The sequence below is a fragment of the Pararge aegeria genome, chromosome 23 (assembly GCF_905163445.1).
Source record: "Pararge aegeria chromosome 23, ilParAegt1.1, whole genome shotgun sequence".
NCBI classification, from domain to species: Eukaryota; Metazoa; Arthropoda; class Insecta; order Lepidoptera; family Nymphalidae; genus Pararge; species Pararge aegeria.
In genome coordinates, this window is record NC_053202.1 from 10,919,909 (window position 1) to 10,941,452 (window position 21,544).

Sequence of the window (21,544 nt, forward strand, 5' to 3'; positions counted from 1 at the left end):
TTTATAATCCCGAATAAACAGTTTGTCTTTGTAGGTTACTTTTTAGGATTCCGTACCCGAAGGTGCTATTACCAAGCATCCGCTGTGTCCGTCGGCCCGTCAGGGAGGTATTGCATGAACTTTTTATGTAATGTACACATCAAAATAGCCATGTATGGACCCTGCTTGAATAATGGTCTTTTGGACTGTGACTGTGAACCGTAATAGGCAGGCAGTTATTGAAGTTATACTTCTTTTGGCGCGTTAGGGAAAAATGGTAAGAGTAAATTTTTACGAAAAAACCGACACCATGAAGTTATAGTCATCATTTTCGTTTTTCTAAAAAAGGTTTGACAGTTGACTTTTAATAATTCTTTAAAAATTCAAACAATACCTTTATTTTCTCTCCAAACGTATAATAAGGCGTAAGATACAATTTTTGAAAATCTTTTTTTTTACGCCAAAGAAATATAACTTCTAACGCGTGTACATAAGTACACACACTTTTTATTTTTTGCGAATGTTTATTTATATTTATTGCCGTTATAGCAACGAATAAAAGAAGTGCAACGTGTTTTGTTGATTCTTTTGGTAGATCTTTTGTAGTATTTCATAGTGCACCTTCATACGGAACCTCGAACGCAAACAAACTCGCACTTAGCCGGTTTATTTATCATATACAAACGTTACATGAAATTGGAATCATTTTTCTATATAGAATTACTCATACTATTTATGGTAGCCTAGTACCTTTATCTAAACTGACCTAAGCGTTACTTGAAATAGGAATCATTTCTCCATATCGAATTACTCATACTTTTTATGGTAACAGTGCCCTAAAGTAAGTTTTCAGTTGCGTAACGTCGGAGTAAGCTTCATGCCGTCATTTTAAATGGATGACCAAACACACTGCCCAATTATCATGGTCTGTCATCTCTAAAAGGGCATTGAAGTTTTTGACTTAGGTACATTTATATCCAAGAATAAATTAAAATTGAAACTTTGGAAGCTTATATCTTCGAAATGTGGCACTTTACAAGTTTTTGTCCAAAACTATTTTTTGTTTATAATGGCGTTAACTATCCATTTTGGAAAGAATTATCCGTGAATACAATTATGAAATAAAATCAAAATGGCGGCTGATAAAAAAATCTTCATTGCCCTTTACGTAACTTTGGCTGGGTTAACTCGAAAACACACACCTTTGTGCCTAGTGAGATTTTCTACTTACGTTTACTGATTCGATCGCGTGAAAGTTAATTACGATTTGTATGAAATCCAAAGAGCGCAATCTATTGAGAATACCGTTTCCCAGTAAAGTAATTACGAGGTAGAAAATCTCAGGCTATACATACTGAAGACTTCTACAATAGTTGAAGTCTCGAGAGGTTTTGTTCGATTCAAGCTGTCGTTTTACCTTACTATATAGTTATAGTTTGAGTGTACGCTCGCAAACGAATTCGTTTTCTACTATCGAGTCTGTAAACTTTAAAGGTTTTATATTTCGAATACGTTGGCACTTCCAAAGCCAGCGCTCTAGCGGAATGTTTGTAAAGTAAAAAATAGCGGAACGGGATTTTGGACTCTACAAGTATCAACATGAGGTTAATTTTACTTTGGCGTAAGTGTTTCGCTACTACGACTGCATCAACGAGCGTGCAATTCTTTATTGCATAATTTTACTAGTTAATGTAACCCGTTACAGACCCTTGTTAAAGTATACTTCTTTTGTTTTGGGATAGTTCTTCTTGACTTTTGTCTGAAACAAACGAATTGTTAATCGTTAATTATGATATAAAAGTTTATTTTCAATTAAGAAATGGATGAAAATTAGCTAAGAATTGGGTATGACTACAATACTCCGTACACAGGTTAAACCGCTACAATCTTAGACTGCATCATCACTTACCACCACGTGGGATAGCAGCCAAAGGTGAAGGCTGACTACCAACGATCACCAACCCACAGTGCCCTGCACTTCATGCATGCACAAAAGCACTGCCTACCCTAAAATTTATATATAACTCGTATAGGAGGAGGATTTTTGCCGTTTTACGCAATTTTCCCGCTATATGCATACCCTGGTCAGAGACCCAGTGCACGCCACTGCTGGTAGTAGCAAGGACGATGTCGCCCGTTTGCTTTGGATGTTGGAACGGGTCACCACCATCGCCGGGGCAGCTGTCCACTCATCTTCGTCCAGACTGTCTACGGAGATAGAGGCACGCTTCTCGAAGATGGCGCAGCACAGTGTCCTGGCGAAGGTGCCCCACCAGGAACAGCTGGAACGGGTCACCACCATCGCCAGGGCAGCTGTCCACTCATCTTCGTAAAGACTGTCCACGGAGATAGAGGCATGCTTCTCGAAGATGGCGTAGCACAGTGTCCTGGCGAAGGTGCCCCACCAGGAACAGCTGGAACTGGTCACCACATTCGCCGATGCAGCTGTCCACTCATCCTGAGCTTGTCAAAGATGGCGCAGCATAGTGCTGTGGTGAAGGTGCCCCACCAGCAACCCACTGTCCTGTCCTGTCAAAAAGCTGTCTACTCACCCTGAGCTCTTCAACCAGACTGTCCACGGATATAGAGGCTCGCTGCTCAAAGATGGCGCAAAACAGTGTTGTGGCGAAGGTGCTCTACCAGGAAAAGCTGTAACGGGTCACCACCATCGCCGGTGAAGCTGTCCACTCACCTTGAGCTCCTCGTCCAGTCTGTCCACGGAGATGGAGGCGCGCTGCTCGAAGATGGCGCAGCACATTGGCGTTGCGAAGGTGACGCACAGCCCCACCAGGAACAGCTGGAATGGGACCACCATCGAAGGCCGCCGGCAGAACACGCCCTTGTTGATGGCTATGTTGGTGATAATCGGCGTCACCGCTGCGGAAGAATGGAGACACTCGAGTAAGGATATTTTCCATACGAACTTTTAGGACGGGAATGCTTGTTTAATGATCAGGGCACTGTTCTACTCCCAGAATGGATTGAGACACTGCCCAGAACTATTAAACAATAAAAATGCATCCTCACTGACATGATTAACATGGCACAGCACGTGGACGGAGTCGCGGTCTTAGTTCATCATCATCAGTATTAACCCATTACAAACCCAAAATTAGTTCTACTGCCTTTACAGACCGTAAAGGTCGCATTACGGTCTAAACCGTTATGGACAAGTGCGGTTTGGTGGACTTCAAAGAAAGAACAAAAGAAATAATTGTTTACTAGGCCAACACATATACTTCATCAAAAGGTATTGTAAATATCACTTGCTTTAAAAGGTAAAGGAATACATCGTGAGGAAACCTGCATGCCCGAGAGTTGTCCATAACGATCTCAAGGGCGTGTGAAGTCTACCAATACCTACACCCTACACCCTTCTCATCCTCAGAGGAAACCCGTGCCCTGAACTGGCCCGATAAAGGGTTGATGATGACGCCTTAGAGAACATAATGGAGAATTCTCAGGCGTAAATTCTTTCTCATGATATATTCAGCAAGTGACAAGTTAGAGCTGTGTGCGGGGTCTCGCACTCAAACCCTTCCTTGAATCCGAAGTCCTAACCTTACTAAAGGGTACTCGCTCCTCTTTAAAGAGACATCTTCCATTATTTCCATTATAGGTGTCAGTCCACTTTGCAGAGCTAGCAAGATGAAACACCACAGCACTTGATGCTGGAGAGATCTCCATCCCCTCAGCTTTCCCGGAAGTCCTTAGCTACCAGGGCAGCATGCTAGACTTCTAGTGCGGCAGGTTGAGCTACTATGAGGTGCTAGAATGAGTTCGGATGACTGGCGTAACAAGCGGCAGTGGGAAATTTCGACGCACAACAAGCTACGTGCTTACGTGCGGAAACTGACTAAAGAATGAAGAAGAAATAAGGCTACTCACTCATTCCTGGTAAAGCCATCAGTACCCGCGAGATACACACGAGGCCGATGCCATATCGCGCGGCGGCCTTGGACTCCCCCACCCGAGTATTATCAGCCGTGAAAACCGGCGTGCCGTTTATGAGCTCCCTGAAATGATAAAGGAACATTGCAATGCAAATTGGAAGTCCAGAAGAAGTCACGGTCGATAACCTAGTTTATAAATAAATAAATAAATATACTACGACAATACACACATCGCCATCTAGCCCCAAAGTAAGCGTAGCTTGTGTTATGGGTACTAAGATGACTGAATATATGAATAATAGACATAAATACTCATGAAATATAACTAAACAATCAGAGACTGAAAAACATTCATGTTCATCACACAAACATTTTCCAGCTGTGGGAATCGAACCCACAGCCTTGGACTCAAAACACAGGATCACCGGAGCCTGCTTAACGCGAACCATAGAGTAAAATATATAGATTGTAAAAAAGACCCTCTTAAACTTGACTTTATTGCCTCGCAAAGTGGGTAAAGTAGAGTATTCAACTTAGGGTCAAAGCTGCTTTCATTTTGGGCACTCCTAAAACCTCGCTACACTGAGGAATCTAGATGCAACACCCTTGCTGGGGATTTACTCTTAAATCCCTCTTGCTTTGCTTGGGTCTATTATGTCTGTGTGTGTGTCCGTCTGTATTTTCATGTCTGTGTGTGTTCGGATAGTTACCCGCTCCTCATCATGGGGATGTTGATGAAGTTGGCACCACACACGGCCGCGAAGGGCACCAGGCGCGCGTAGATCGGGTTCATATTCTGGAATATGTGTTGGAAAGAAGCAGGCGTTACTTTGCGGAGTTCCATTATATATTATGAAAATTAAGCTTAGTTTGCTATACTCCGCGAAAAGCAGGTGAATCTTTATTGTGTACTAGATGTGCCCTGCGGCTTCGTCAGCGTAATTTTGGGAGGCAGCGTACTGCTACAAAGTCTACACCTATAGTAATATATGAGATTTTTCACAAACATTTTTTTATCTTATGTAATTTTTTTTTCAATTAAAACGTATACTATTTAAAGTATACTTTATAATTTCTAATACCTCTAAGAATATGTATAAAAACTTTCATAAAGATCGGTTTAGTAGTTTTCGCGTGAAAGCGTAACAATAAAACTTACATTCACATTTATAATATTAGTAGGGATAAGAATTTATAATTTCTTCAATTCTTATACTCCACACCAAACAGATCTTCGGCAATGTACCCTCTACGCACGTTTCGCTATAAACCGGAGCATCCTCAGGAGATGTTGACTTTACAATGAATAATTGTTGTGACATAACAATTATTCATTGTACGGAGTAATTCAACTTTTCGCGGAGTGCAAATGAACCATTTTCATAATATTCTGAAATTATATTATTTCTTCTTAACATGCATTCACTAGCTTCATGTACCACCAGCTAAGCGGTGATAGCCAAGTGGCTAAAGCTTCGGTTTTCCTTTCGTGGGAACAGAGTTCGAAACCCGGCACGCACCACTGACTTTTCGGAGTTATGTGCGTTATACTTTACAGATGAAAGTAATCGCATTATTCTTGGGATATATTATTAAATAGCTTGTTACTTTCGTTCCTTCCTATGCCAAAAATTAAGTTAATTTGTTGCTTAGTTAGAGCGTGAAGGAAGGAGGGACAAACAAACAAACAAAAATTAGTACGGAACTCTAAAAGTATGGAGGGTAGAGGTAAGGAGAGTCATCTTATATGGGAGAAAAGTTGAAAAAGTGTCCAGTTGTATGCGCTAAATAACAGTTCAAATCCTCCACAATGGCGCTGGTGGATGCACAGGGTATGGTATGAATGTAGCAATCGTAGATGAATTGAAGTATGCCGAGTTAAAAAATTTAATGTCATTATCGACTAAAGTAGTTAATTATTGAGAATTTCAACGACTTACGTTGTACAAAATATTGTGGTAAATATAACCTTACTTCCTTGTTTATTTTTCAAGCCTACTCTAACAATATTTATATTTGGCGCTTCTTTTAAGAGTTACCTTGATGCAAATGTGGCGCCATCCTAATTTAATACATTTTGACGACACTTTTTCATATACACAGATGATCCTCCTTACCTCTACCGTCCATATCTAAAAGTCCGGTTACATAAGTAGTATAAAAAAGTCATCCTAAATTGATTTTGAACGAATCTCGCGATATATTTCTGTACCTACACATCATGTTACGTGAACGTAAAACAAATATTTATCGGCTCGCTCAAGAGCGCGTAATGCTATTATTACGAATGTCAATAGACATTACTCGTCAGAGATACACGCGTGATGTAAACTGATCTGATGGAAACATTATGACTACGGCCTAAACAATCCTCATTCTGAGAAACCCGGTCGGTATCGGGTTTATGTGTTGATGACGGCGTCCACCGACCTTCACTTTGCTGTTGAGGAATAGTGCCGTGGAGAGTGCACCGCCGCACGCCGCACAGTACGACGCTATGAGTTGTCTGCAACAACAATGAAGAAGAAGAAGAAGAAGAAACACTTTATTGCACACACAGGAAAAGAAACATTAATACAGTAAACAATGTAGACATGCAAAGGCGGCCTTATTGCTGCAAGCAATCTCTTACAGGCAACTTTTGTAGATAGGACTTACAGCAAGAGAACGGGATAGTGCTAAGAGTTTAAGGAATCCATCTTTGTAGCCTAGCTTTGGTTAGTATAGGAACCCACTTTTGTAGCCTAGCTTTGATTCTAGCTTTGATTAGTATAGGAACCCACCTTTGTAGCCTAGCTTTGATTACAAAGAAACATTAATACAGTAAACAAATGTAGACATGCAAAGGCGGCCTTATTGCTGCAAGCAATCTCTTACAGGCAACCTTTGTAGATAGGACTTACAGCAAGAGAACGGGATAGTGCTAAGAGTGTTTTAATATTTTATTTTATTTTTTATACTACGACAATACACACATAGCCATTTAGCCCAAAGTAAGCGTAGCTTGTGTTATGGGTACTAAGATGACTGATGAATATTTTTATGGATAACATACATAAATACTTAGAATATACAAATAAACACCCAGACACTGAAACACATTCATGCTCACCACACAAACATATTCCAGTTGTGGGAATTGAACCAACGGCCTTGGGCTCAGAAAGCAGGGTCGCTGCAAACTGCGCCAATCGGCCGTCAATATAGGTATACATAAATACCAAAAATGTATATTTTATACAAATACATAGAATGAAATGCTACAACAACATCCGTTATCCTCAACAACAACCCATTTAAGGGTGTGCAACTTGCAAGCGGTCACACCATCACATGTGTGCGCTAAAATAGTTTTTTTTTATAAATATATTTAGGGTAAGGGTTAGCTTTATGATTTTATTATTTTTATAGTATTTATCTGATGCTAGGAAGCAGTCGCGACGGCGGCGGCTTTTGTGGCGGCGGCCATCTTGGACCGATTTTCATCAAACGTAATTCAATTACTAGATTAATTTACCTTTCAAATACAAAAGAGAACTAAATCAAAACACACACACGATGTGCGTATATTGAACCACTAAAAAGGAGACTTAATCCGACACTAAAAAGGAGTGGAACACTCACGAGGTAGGCATAAAACAAATATTATTATTATTCTTAAAAAAAATAAAGAAGCATAACAATACATATTTTCGTGTGCAAAGGCGGTCTTATCGCCAAAGAGATCTTGGTATGAGTTTCATCAAACAAAACTAGTTTACTTTTCAAACAAAACCAAATCACACACACACCAAGTAGACTTAATCCGACACTAAAAAGGGGGGTGAAAACTCACGAGGTTGGCATAGGCGCGTCACCGGACCGGTTTGTGTAGTTGACAACAGCGTTGAACGTCTGGTTCACCCACTGCCAGAACACTATTGCCGCAGTCGTCTTGTAGAATGTTATCATACCTGCGGGGACAGTTCCATTTTTGTTGATTAGTAAAGGAATCCATCTTTCTAGCCTAGCTTTGATTAGTATAAGAATCCATCTTTGCAGCCTAGCTTTGATTAGTATAGGAACCCACCTTTGTAGCCTAGCTTTGATTAGTAAAGGAATCCATCTTTGTAGCCTAGCTTTGATTAGTATAGGAACCCACCTTTGTAGCCTAGCTTTGATTAGTAAAGGAATCCATCTTTGTAGCCTAGCTTTGATTAGTATAAGAACCCATCTTTGCAGCCTAGCTTTTATTAGTATAGGAACCCACCTATGTAGCCTAGCTTTGATTAGTAAAGGAATCCATCTTTCTAGCCTAGCTTTGATTAGTATAGGAACCCACCTTTGTAGCCTAGCTTTGATTAGTAAAGGAATCCATCTTTGTAGCCTAGCTTCGATTAGTATAGGAACCCACCTTTGTAGCCTAGCTTTGCGCCTCAAATTGTTTATGCACGTGCACAGATCAACTTACCCTACTATCTGCTTCTTTCCGTTAATTGTTAATTATAGTCAGTACTTACTCGTATATGAAAATTTAATTTATGTCCATAAAAATATAACAAAATTTAAAAAGAAAATGGACTGTAACAATATAAATATTAGGAGCAAAAATAAACTCGTTGTGCAGTTTACTAGGCTACACAAAATTGCAAATTCATTCAAGGGCAATTGTATATTATTTTATAACAAATTGAAATCTTTGAGATGTCTCTCAATGAGTTCAAAGTTTATATAAAACGTAAGCTTACAGAAAAATCCTATTATAATATTAAGGATTCCTTAAACGATAAAATAGCTTGGGTGTGAATTGCTCTAGCTTCATAGCTGAATATAAATTTACAAACATGTGATAACAAAAAAAAAATTTACCCGGCTAAGTTTGTTGTGGGCTCTTCTTAGACCAGGGCGCGTTTGGAACCCTCGTAGCTTTAGGTTTAAGTTGGCGAACGAAGTTATCACCATCCCCTTACAATTATGTAAACATTTATGTATGAACGCTTCATAAGTGCCTGTGATAAGCCTACATGAATAAAGAAAATTTGAATTTTGAATTTGAATTATTATCATTATAAAGAAAGAGCGGTGATAGCGCATTGGGTAGGAGCTCGACTTCACCCTCGGGGGGCTGGGCGAAATTCTCTAACTTTTATAAGTGACATGCGTTTTTGAGAATTTCAAATATAACTTGCTTCAATAGTGAAGGAAAACATCGTGAGGAAACCTGAATGCTTGTGAGTTCTACATAATTTACTCAAAGGTGTGTGGAGTCCACGAATCCGCACTGGGCCAGCGTGGTGGACTACGGCCCTAACCGCTTCTCATTGTGAGAGGAGACCCGTGCTCTGTAGTGAGCTGTTAATGGATGTGATAATGATAAAAAAAAAACGTTAAGGCCACCAATCCGCGTTGGAGCAGCGCACTGGGTTTATACTCTAAAAAAACCCCTCTGAGACGGTAATAAGCTAATGGTGACACAACTTACAGCCAGTGATAATTGTGTTCATAGGCGCCTGCGCGGACATGCGTCCCAGTACGATCATCTTCTCTCCAGTGTCGGGGTGGAACGCACTGTCGTACAGGTACTTGGTGGCCCACAGCTTGTCCGCGTTGTAGCCGGCTGGCATTTTGCGCGATTTCCTAAAACGTGTACGTTACATTATAAAATCAAATGTTTTCTTATTTTTATTTATTGGCAATTGGCTAAGCAGATGGCCAGGGCCGCGCCGCGCCGTCCCTTTGTGCGAAACACACAGGGGCCATGACAATAGGGGCCGTCGAAATTATTTTCATTACCTCTACACAACAAGAACAACATATGCTTCGTAAATAAATAAATATACTACGACAATACACACATCGCCATCTAGACCCAAAGCAAGCGTAGCTTGTGCTATGTGTACTAAGATGACTGATGAATATTTCTACGAATAAATAGTATATTAACACTAATATTATTATTGCTCTACCGACTGGCCGAATATATGCAGTCGATAGGGCCTTCAAAAATTCTAGAAAACTTTAACAATTTAAGATCTAGCACAATAAATGTACATACAGCCTTAATGTGCCTAATGTCAATCCATGTCTGTATCTTAAATATAGTTCACAACCGCTGGTAACGCAACATAAAACTCCGTCAGACTTATACTATTCCCGAGAGCATTTCGATAGCGCGATTCAAAATAAAATCAGCGCCATCTATGATTGCACGGCGAAATAATTTCACTTTCGCACCATTTTGAAATACGAACCTATTGTTACCTCCCCTAAGTTCATGATCGAGATATGATTTTATATAGAATAAGTGGAGTGTATTAAAGTACTTTTATGCTCACCATTGACGGCCGATTGGTGCAGTGCGCTCCTGCTTTCTGAGTCAAGGATGTGGGTTCGATTCCCACAACTGGAAAATGTTCGTGTGATGAACATGAATGTTTTTAAGTCCCTGGGTGTTTATATGTATATTATAAGTATTTATGTATATCCCTACTGATATTATAAATGTCAATGTAAGTTTGTTTGTTACGCTTTCACGCAAACACTTCTTAACCGATCCTCTTGAAACTTTTTACACATATTCTTAGAAGTGTTAGAAGTAATATAGGATACTTTTTATCCCGACATTAAGCTCGGTTCCTTTCGGAGAGGGGATGAAAGTGTTTGACGATTTTACACCATAACTCCGACAAATTATAACCGATTTAATAATTATTTTTGTACTATAGAGGTTATAATATGTGTTTAATTTTGCCCAAACTGTAGTTGGAGATAGAGAACAGAACTCCTCAGCGGACAGCAGCAAACCCCTCATTTAGGCATAGCGATACTGAATACTTTAATTTATTTTAGAACTACAACTAAATTGAATCAAAAAACAAAATCAAAATCAAATCAGACGAAGTCGCGGGCAACAGCTAGTTAGTTACTCATAAAAATATTCATCAGTTATCTTTTTACCCTTAACACAAGCTACGCTTACTTTGGGGCTGGATGACGATCCGTGTATTGACGTAGTATATTTATTTATTTATTATTATGTATGTGTATTTAGTTTCTCAGTCGTTTTGAGACTAGATAAAAAGGTATAGGTATCGGTGGTACGACAGAGCTGTGGGTTAAAAATTTTTTTGTCTCTACAAATTAGCCCTTAACTGCAATTTTACTTGGTGGTAAGTGATGCAGGTTAAGATAAAAGCGGGCTTACCTATTAGGGAGTATGGAAGTCATATCCCAAATTGGTTTCTACGCGACATCGCAACGGAACACTGAATCGCTTAGCGGCACGTCTTTGTCGGTGGTAACTAGCCGCGGCCAAAGCCAGAGAAAATTCATAAATTATAAATTCCCAAATTGCCCCTGCCGGGAATCGAACCCGGGACCTCACCTTAAGTTTAAAAAATTTGGAAAATCCAAAAGTGCACGCCTCATAATCTCATTTTTTTCACAATAAAATTGAATTTTTTTTAACTGAAACTTTCAATGCTCATTACAAATTTTTTTTTTCATATTAATTATTATTCATTTTTTGTAAACAAGACACGGGAATGTCATAATGATTGCACATTGAAAGTTACAATTAATATTAGCTAGAATAATTACATGGAAATTTAACGACAGTGAATTGAACGCTCATATTAACTAAGAAATTATGTCGTGTGTTACTTTAGATAATTAAAAAAAAATTATTCCGATACGATCATTTTTTCGACCAATTTTGATGCCACATACACCCGTCCATACACGGACGTCCAGAAAAGATTATGTTTAATGTTATTATTTACTATGTTAAACAAAAAAATTGTTATTGAAATGTATTTTATGTGCCTGACAAATTATTTGACTTGATATTAGTGTACTAAACCTGTAAGTGCAATATAAGTAACAAAAAATCAATTTCAGTTTCGAGAAAACTGCTTTTTTTGAAATGTCGAGAGTAGAGCACAACCTCAACGCTTCGCTTAAGAGGCGTGCAATACCTCGTACTAGAGATTTTCTTAATTTTATATCATCTAGATACCGGCCTTGGCCCCGGCCTCATAAGAAGGCTTAGAGTCACTCAGCGGGCGATGGAGAGAGCTATGCTCGGAGTATCTCTACGCGATCGAATCAGAAATGTGGAGATTCGTAGAACAACAAAGTTACCGTCATAGCTCAACGAGTCGCGAAGCTTAAGTGGCAATGGGCTGGGCACATAGTTCGGAGAAAGGATGGACGTTGGGGTCCCAAGGTGCTGGAATGGCAGCCCCGTACTGGTAAGCGCAGCATTGGTCGACCCCCAACGAGGTGGACAGACGACATTAAGCGCGTCGCAGGTAGCCGCTGGATCCAAGCGGCTCAGAATCGTGGAACTTGGAACTCCCTACAAAAGACCTATGTCCAGCAGTGGACGTCTATCGGTTGATGTGATGATGAGATACCGGCCCACTAAAGTGCCCGTAGCCCGTAGTCCAATACGCTGGCCAAATGCGTATTGGTAGAAGTGGAAGTTATCCACCAGATTTTGGATTTGTCAATATTTCGACCCATTTGCATGGATCGCGGTCACGACGGGACTGCGTTGAACCATATTTAAGAAATGTTGATTAACGACGAAAATCTTAGTTTAAAATCATTTTACCTTCATACTGTGTAAGCTACGAGTAGTTTAAATTGTTTTTTTTTTAATGTAAAGCTGTTGGTAAAGTCCAGTGGCGTGCATAGAGGGTATGCACAGGGTATGCAGATGATATAAAATTGAATAAAATCTCCAGTATGAGTTGTGAATACTTGAGGGTACGATTTTTTTTACACTTGCAATGCCTATCCTTGAGTTTTTATAGCCTGTACTTTAGATTTTCTTCATTTTATTTGCTCTGCATACCCTATGCATACCCCTTAAGCACACCACTGTAAAATAAATACAATTTTATTTTTAATATTATTTTATTTATTTTACTGGAGATTTTCTTCATTTCATATCCTCTGCATACCCTGTGAATACCGTCTATGCACGCTACTGTGGTAAACCATATACTTTAAAAAAATCTTATACCTGAACTCGGTAACAATCCGCTTGGCTTCTTCCAGTTCCGCGTTACTGGCGAAGGCGTTGATGGGATTGGTTAGGCGCAGGAAGTGCTTCGCGCGTCCCATGTACGTGCCCTGGTCATAGGGTGGCTTATCCAGGTTTATGTCGCCCATTTTGAGGACTGGAGCGGCTGGAAACAACAAAAAAAATCATAAATATCTTACCAAATAAAGAACAGGACGGAATTCTTTTTTTATTAAGATAAAAAACTTAGATGGTTGCCTGGTAGAGATTGGTTTTAAGCGATAAGGCCGCCTATTGCACCTGTTCTTCTTTATTTTAATTGTGTATTTTTTTTTAATGCTTTTTGTTATTGGTGTACAATAAAGTGTATTTGATTGATTTGATTTAAAAACCGGGGTCTGAAATACACGTTATACCAAAATGTAATGAATGAATGAATGTACTTTTATTGTACTCGACACAAAAAAAAAAATTAAACTTAAATGCAAATAAAAAAGTTAACGTGCTCTCCGGGGCACGGGTGTTTATCATCAAAATGCAAAATTCATTTAGTTCAAGTAGGCCTAATATAAGCACTTTTGAAACGTGAAGTCTGTCTGTGTGTAGTGACTCTTCCACCGGTTCGGAAGGCAGATCACCAATAACGTCTCACAGCTGGACTAAAGGAACGAGTATCTCTGCCAATGGGAGATCGCAGTAGTATATCACGCCATGAACTTGTCATAATAATATGTACAGTTGCAATTGGTGTCAACGCCGAAAAACAAACACCTTTGTTAATGCCGTAACACAATAGAAACACTGTTGATAAACATATGTTTGCGTTGTTGTAAGTTAAACATTCATAATATAACGTGAACACTATTTTAAACCTAATTTTTTACTATAACTAAACAATGCTAAACAACTCTACAAAAGTTGCCCACCAGACCAGACCAGAGAAGAAACAGAAATTATAAATAACCAAATTGCCTCGGGGATCAAACCCGGGACCTTCCAATTATAAGACCACAGCGCCAGGGAGGTGGTCAAAAAAGCGTTCTCCATAATGTTATCAATGGCGTGTGAAGTCCACCAATCCGCACTTGGCCAGCGTGGTGGGCTACTTTTTTATCGTGGGGAAGTTGTCATGGATATCTTTCGCCATGGACGGCGGAGAGGTTATGCCGCAATCATACCGACTTTAACACCATCATGTTATCAAAGGTGCGTGGAGTCCACCAATCCGCACTTGGCCAGCGTGGTGGACTACGGCCTTAACCCCTTCTCATTGTTAGAGGAGATCCGTGCTCTGTACAGGGCCAGTAATGGGTTGATAAGATGATGATGAAACCCCACGGTGTTTTCACTCACAACCTGGTGACTGGATTACGGGAAAGCTTTTGCACACAACCGCATCTTCCATATTGCCCATACCGGGAACGGAACCCGGGACCTACCACTTAAAAGATCACACCTCTCAGCACTGCGCCATCAGGGAGACCTCAAACATAATCCTACTAATATTATAAATGTGAAAGTGTGGATGTTTGTTACTCAATCACGCAAAAACGGCTGAACGGATTTGGAGGATATTTAGCAAGCATGTAGCCTTTGACATGGAAAATAACCTAAGATACCTTTTATCCCGATTCCTTAAGTATTTTCCGACGGAAAATTGAAAATTGCTTACGAGCTAAGCCGCGGGCAGACAGCTTTGAAATTTTGTACGCATGTCACCTATGCTATGGAAAGTTCTTTCTATACCGATCTCTCGAATAGTTCACGTGGTAAGATTAAAAAAATTGCTAACGAGCGAAGCTTTAGACCCAATTCTGAAGTCCTCGCAGACGAAGTCGCGGGCAGAAGCTAGTGAATTATAGCCACGCGGTTCTTATCTCCATACGTTATTCTGATATACGTAAAATAGATATAATGATAATAGAAGCAGAGCATCGTTACGTTGTTTTGATTGATGACGGATGATACAAAACCGCGTTTTGTGTGTCGTGTGTTTACACGCTCGGTAATCTTTAGATAAGTAATTTAACGCTGAGTGATTTAAACTTTATGTATTTAAAATATCACTTGCTTTAACGATGAAGGAAAACATCGAAACCTGCGTGCCAGTGAATTATTTTTAAATTCAACTACAAATTAGCCATTGACTGCAATCTCACCCTGATGATGCAGTCTAAATGGTAGCGCGCTAACCAAACTAATCGGTTTGTATGCGGCAACGTACCGCAACGCCAAATCGCATGGTGGCACGTCTTTATCGGTAGGTTGGTAAGTAGCCTAGGCCAATGCCACCCACCAGACCAGACCAGAGAAAATTCAATAGGTAAATATAAATTCACGAATTGTCCCGCCCGAGTATTGAATCCGGGACCTCCTACTTATAAACCACAGCGCTGACTACTCCGCCAGGGCAGTTGACAAACACAGTTAGGTATAGTAGTTTCTGAGTTATACACGCACCGAATGACAAACTTGGTCGAGGGCCTTTGCTCTATATAGTCTTCATAACGAGCAAGATAACGAAATCGTTTCGGTTTACAGTGGCCTTATAATAAGCTTTGATCGCTCGCAATCGAAGAGTCGTTTTCGAGTATTAAACTCTGTATCATCAAAGTAAAATGGATCTTTTGTCATTAGTTTTAGAGTCGCGAATCCTGTTCTTCTGATTTTTGTTTTACAAACGTTCTGTTAAAACCGAAGCTAATTTTTTTAAAAATTAATTTGAGCTTAGAAACAATGCCAATAAGAAAAAAATTATTCTGATGTTAAAGTATTGCCATACTCGAAAACGACTCTTCGATTGCGAGCGAGCAAATATTGTACTAAGGCTACTTAACTGAGAGCAAATACAAACGAGATAATTTTAATTAGACAAGCATTGAGATGTCACGAACAAACTTCTTATCACTAAAGTTGTGCTTGACCGCTTGCCGGATGAAAACGATAAAAGGTTTTCGTCATAATTAATTTATCAGTGGTTTCTCCGCGACTTTGTCTGCGTTCAACTTCTGATACACGCATATAAACACACACAATTTCTCTGACCGGTTTTTGGGACAACAGATGGGTTTTCACTTTTTATCAGGTGGGCCATCCGCTTGGTATGTCAATTGTTACTATTTATTAAAGAAAAAAGAGTGGCAAAACACTGAATAGCTATTCCGATTTCCGACGTTATGCCACGTTTATTTGTAAGGACCACTGTCTTTAAGCGGTGATAGCTCAGTAGTTAGAACTTCAGCCTCCCTGACGGAGAAACCGTGCCCGCACTTTTAACTTTGTTATTTTATTTGAAGCAGTTAAAATATCACGTGTTGAAAAAATCGTGACGAGACTTGCGAGAGTTCTCCATAATGTTCTCAAAAGGCGTGTGAAGTCTACTAATCCGTATTTGATCATCGTGGTGGACTACGGAACAGTAAATAGCTTAATTATGTATATTTACTGTGATACGGCCTCACCCTTTCTAATTCTGAGCGGATACCCGTATATACCTACAACGTGTAAATGAAAACCGAAATAAAAGTTCACAGAGGTACATTTACATGTACTGTCTCTGAGACTTAAAAGAAGAACCGAAAACCTAATAGTTTTTGAGTAAATCAAATACAGCCTAGCATCACATCACAAAATTAAAATTATGTGTGTCTCCTGTAAAATTATTAGGTACGCGTCGCGTAGCGTATGTACTATGCGTGTGTCGGTCTTTTTTCTTCAATAGGGTTGTCATAAGTAAGCAGTTAGAATGTTTTGAATTCGTTTGTATGGAAAAATTAATATGCTTCTTTTCATTTAATATTTTTACAGGGTTATTTCCTAATGAAATATTTTATGCACCCTTCAATATTATTTCGTAAGTCGGTTACAAGATGTATATAGCTTAAGATAAGGCCGCCTATTGTACCTGCCTTATATTTGTTGTACGATGAAGTATCTTTATATATATAATTCTTCTGTGCTTGTGTATGTCACTGAACTCCTAAACGGCTGGACCGATTTGAATGTTTTTTTTTGTATGCGTTTGGGTGGCATCCTGGATGGTTTAGATTCACAAATCAGCCCGAAAGATGGCGCTGCAGTCGGTATCTAGGTTATTTACCTATACTGCAACTAAACGGCTGATTTATTCAGGTACGAGTCTGATTTGATAAACTCTTTCAGTGTTAGATAGCTGATCTATCGAGGAAGGCTATAGAGTATATACCATCACGCTAAGACTAAAAGGAGCATAGGACCAATGAAGAATGTTTCAAAATCGGCCACTTAGCTTACGCCACGTGCGCTGCGTAAACGGTTTAAGTTTCGATAAAATCACGCATAAAAAAGTTTCTCCCTTTATAAGTTCTAAAAAAACCTGGTACAGGCGACAGCATGTCTATCTTTTAAGGTTGACTTTTACGCGGACGACGTCGCGAGGGACCACTAGTATTAAATAAAATTAATAATATAGGCTGGAAGACTATTGGTTTCTTCTTAATGATTGCTCATTCAAGCCAATCGATGTTTCATTACTTGATTTGTTGCGACTTTGTCGTGTCATTCATTATTAACTAATAGGTATAGGTAGGTAGTTACCGGCCCCACAGGCGCAATGGAAGCTCTGTAGGACGTGCAGTTCTATCCTCGGTTAGGTAAAATTGGAAATTCATCTATATAAAAAAAAGAGCTGTTCTTCGGTCACACTAAAACTCGAGAACGGCTGCACCGATTTGGTTTAGGTCTTGAAATATTCGTGGAAGTATATGGAAGATTTAAACAGTGAAAAGTCAACTAAAACCCTTCTGTACGTGTTTGTCACTCCACCAAAACATCTGGACCGATTTTGATGTTGTTTTTTTGTGTACATTGCAATGGGCTTCTGCTTCGCTTGAAAGCACAATTAAACCCATATATCCTCTAGCATTTCTATTTTAGGCAACCGCAAAGAAAAAATCATAACACAACACAATAATTTCGCAAGTAAAGGTTTCAATCGATAGCTAGATTAAAATATATGTACTCTTTAAGAGCCCACGATTTAATTAATAGCCTAATCTTAAAAAATATCTATCAAGGCCGCATCAATTACCCGAAACACGACATATGCTGTCAGGTTTTGAGGAGTCAGATAGTCCCAGGTTGCACTTTGCAGGATTGTCAGGTCAAGGTTATTATGACGGCCGATTGGCACAGTCGGCAGCGACCCCGCTCGTTCTGAGTCCAAGGCCGTGAATTCGATTCCCACAACTGGAAAATGTTTGTGTGATGAACACGAATGTTTTTCAGTGTCTGGATGTTTATATGTATATTATAAGTATTTATGTCTATTATTAATAAAGTAATTCGTCAGTTATCTTATTACCCATAACACAAGCTACGCTTATTTTGAGAACTTGAAGGCTATGTGTGTATTGTCGTAGTAATCTATCTATCTATCTATTTATTATACTATTGCAGTGTACTTGAGACAAGGAAGTGATGTTATTATCACTAAAATATATATGTGTCAATTCCCTATATTACTTATTGATATATTAGATTTACGATTTACTTTGACGACGTCCCTGGCGCAACGGTGAGCGCTGTAGATTTAAGTATGAGTTCCCGGGTTCGATTCCCGGCAGAGGCAATTTGGGAATTTATACTACCACCCAGTGGCGTGCACTTCATACATGCACAAAAGCACTGCCTACCCTATAATTGATAAATAACTCGTATAGTATGAGGATTTTTGTATTTTCATGCAATTTTCCTGCTGTATGCATACCCTGGTAGGAAACCCAGTGCAAGCCACTGCTACCACCACCCTAACGACAAAACGTGCCGAGAAGAAGTTTAGCGATGTCGCGTAGAAACCGGTTAGGGGTATGACTACCATCAGTGGCGTGCATAAAGGGTATGCACAGGGTATGAAGATGATAAAAAATGAAGAAAATCTCCAGTACGAGTTATAACAAACTAAAGGATATGCATTGTAAGAGGTATAAAAAGCCTTCCGTTATGTATTTATAACTCGTAATCGAAATTTTATTAATTTTATATCCGCTGCATACCCTGTGCACACCATCTATGCACCTCACTGACTACCATACTCACTAACAGGTTAGTCCGCTACCATCTTAGACTGCATCATGCCTTCACACCTGTCGGGCTAGTACAGACAGTGGACAAAAATTATATCCCCGGCACGGCTAGCCAGCAGGAGACAATTATCTCCCCGGGGAAAGGATAAAAATGTATCTTCTCTCATCTTATGTGTTTCCTCATAAATGCAATGTAGGGTTGTTGAAGGGGCGGATAAACAAATTCCTTAAAAGCCGGCAACGCATCGGTGGCTCCTCTGGTGCTGCAGATGTTTATGGGCGGCGGTGATCACTTAACATCGGGTGACCCACTTGCTTATTATTAATATTTAAAAAAAAAAAAAAAAAATAATAAGCTTTGTGTACTTTCAGAGCACTGGCGCACAAGTGGAAATAATATATGTGCGATAATAAACGGGGGTAAACTTCTCCTATCCCAAGTTCCAGTGATTTAGCAGGTGGGCACGTGAATTATATTCCTTGTCAGGGGATATAATCGGGGGATATAATTGTAATACCGCCGGTGCTAGCCCTGCTGGTCAGGGGATATAATTAAATGGTCCAACTGCTAAAGAACTGGAACATGGAATAGGAGAAGTTTACCCCGGTTTATTATAAATAAATAAACTACGACAATACACACATCGCCATCTAGCCCCAAAGTAAGCGTAGCTTGTGTTATGGGTACTGAGATAGCTGATGAATATTTTTATATGAATATAATACACATAAATACTTATAGTATACAGATAAACACTGAAAACCATTCATGTTCATCACACAAACATTTTCCAGTTGTGGGAATCGAAACCACGGCCTTGGACTCAGAAAGCAGGGTCGCTGCCCACTGCGCCACTCGGCCGTCATATTCAATTATTACACATATACCTATTTCATTTGGATATTATTTCCACTAGTACGCCAGTGCTGTGTGTTTATGAAGCTGTGGGAGAAGATACAATCTTATCCTTTCCCCGGGTGTAAAATTATCGCCGGCCCATTCTTGGCGCCCTGGTAACAAGGTCTACCTAGTAGTGGAATAAAAAAAAACTAATGGTGAAAGAGTTGTTGCAAATCGTTTAGGTAGTTTCGGAGTTTATTGATTACAAACAACCTTTCCTCTATACTAGCTGTTGCCCGCACCTTCGTCTGCGTTTGAATTTGTTTTTTGATGTGGCATTCAATTTAGCTGTAGTTCTAAAATATTTAAAGTACTCAGTATCGCTAAGCCTTAAATGAGGGGTTTGCTGCTGTCCGCTGAGGAGTTCTGTCCTCTATCTCCAACCACATCCATCAGATCTACACCAAATATGGGCAAAATTAAACACATATTATAACCTCTATAGTACAAAAATAATTATTTAAATCGGTTATAATTTGTCGGAGTTATGGTGTAAAATCGTCAAACTCTTTCAAGGGATGAAAGAGTTTGACAACCAAGGGACCCGAGATAAATAGACCCGAGCTAAAGAGTTTGACTCCCAAAGGAACCGAGCTAAATGTCGCGATAAAAAGTATCCTATATTACTTCTAACCCTTTCAAGAATATGTGTACAAAGTTTAATGAGGATCGGTTTAGCAGTTTTTGCGTGAAAGCGTAACAAACAAACTTACATTGACATTTATAATATTAGTTGGGAAGTAGGGATTACCATATTGCACCAAATTCTAAGTCGACTAGCCGATTACCGAATGTAGTCTTTACACAAGCTGAGAAAACAGCTGGTATTCCTCAATACATCTAACAACTACCTCGGTTAAAAACTCCATCGAATAAAAAAAACTGCATGTAAATCTATTCCATGAAACCAGATTGAGCGCTATTTATGATATCATAATAATTATAACACAGACAGTAAAAGCAGCCTTTAGAATATAATATACTTTTTAGCCTAGTTATTAACGTATCGATGTAAAAAATATAAATAGGTATGAACCTGTTAAGCTTGCATTTACCTAAAATTTATGAATCGGTCAATCAAAATTATGTAAGAAAAATTAAACAATTATTCATTCATAATAAATTAACGACAAGTTCTGTTTACATTATATCCGTTATGATAAGCAAATTTTGGGTATCTACTGAGGTTTATCGGTCTTCATTAAATACATAGAGGTTACGTACCTACTTACGTATTCTACGTGATCAATAATATGAACAAAGTCAATTGTGATTCTATTGGTTTGATTTATTAAACTATTGATAAATAAATCGCGCTGCAATATTTGTCGCTCCGATTTATGCACTCAAATATTGCCAATGTATTTGCATTAAATTTAAAAAACACTACGATTACTTAAAAATATATAAATATTGTTTACTCACCACTGACACACTGAAACAGGTTTTGTGTATAGAAAAAAAGTATATAAAATATATTTGAACACTATAGTAGGATAGTTACACACATGGTTTTTGAATTTTATCTTCACTTAAAGATTTATCGCTGTAATAAGTTCAAATGTTGCGCCGTCACAAGACCCCGAAAAATGACGTAAAAATCAATTCATCCGCCACCGTCTGGCTGTATTATCAATGTTTCCAGCATTCAAATTGTAAATTCATAGATAACATTTTTTTATGCATTTTAGTAATTATA

General features: G+C 39.1%; 1 protein-coding gene across 1 annotated transcript; it reads right to left on the reverse strand.

The window, feature by feature from the left end:
* Nucleotides 1-1,092: 1,092 nt before the first annotated feature.
* On the reverse strand, nt 1,093-21,420 carry LOC120634356 (sideroflexin-1-3). Its single transcript, XM_039904869.1, has 9 exons — nt 21,271-21,420; nt 12,883-13,048; nt 9,334-9,488; nt 7,708-7,825; nt 6,303-6,378; nt 4,583-4,668; nt 3,868-3,995; nt 2,672-2,856; nt 1,093-1,738 (listed from the first exon to the last, which is right to left on the reverse strand). Exons 2-9 carry the CDS (start codon nt 13,029-13,031, stop codon nt 1,679-1,681), a joined length of 957 nt encoding a protein of 318 aa, XP_039760803.1. The 5' UTR covers nt 13,032-13,048; nt 21,271-21,420; the 3' UTR covers nt 1,093-1,678.
* Nucleotides 21,421-21,544: the final 124 nt, after the last annotated feature.

Excerpts from the sequence above, each read along its gene's own strand:
- LOC120634356 (XM_039904869.1), bottom strand. The coding sequence starts at position 13,031 with ATGGGCGACATAAACCTGGATAAGCCACCCTATGACCAGGGCACGTAC. Across the intron at positions 9,489-12,882 it reads CGGATTGTTACCGAGTTCAG|GAAATCGCGCAAAATGCCAG; the intron begins GTATAAGATTTT and ends TACACGTTTTAG. Across the intron at positions 3,996-4,582 it reads ATCCCCATGATGAGGAGCGG|GGAGCTCATAAACGGCACGC; the intron begins GTAACTATCCGA and ends TTATCATTTCAG.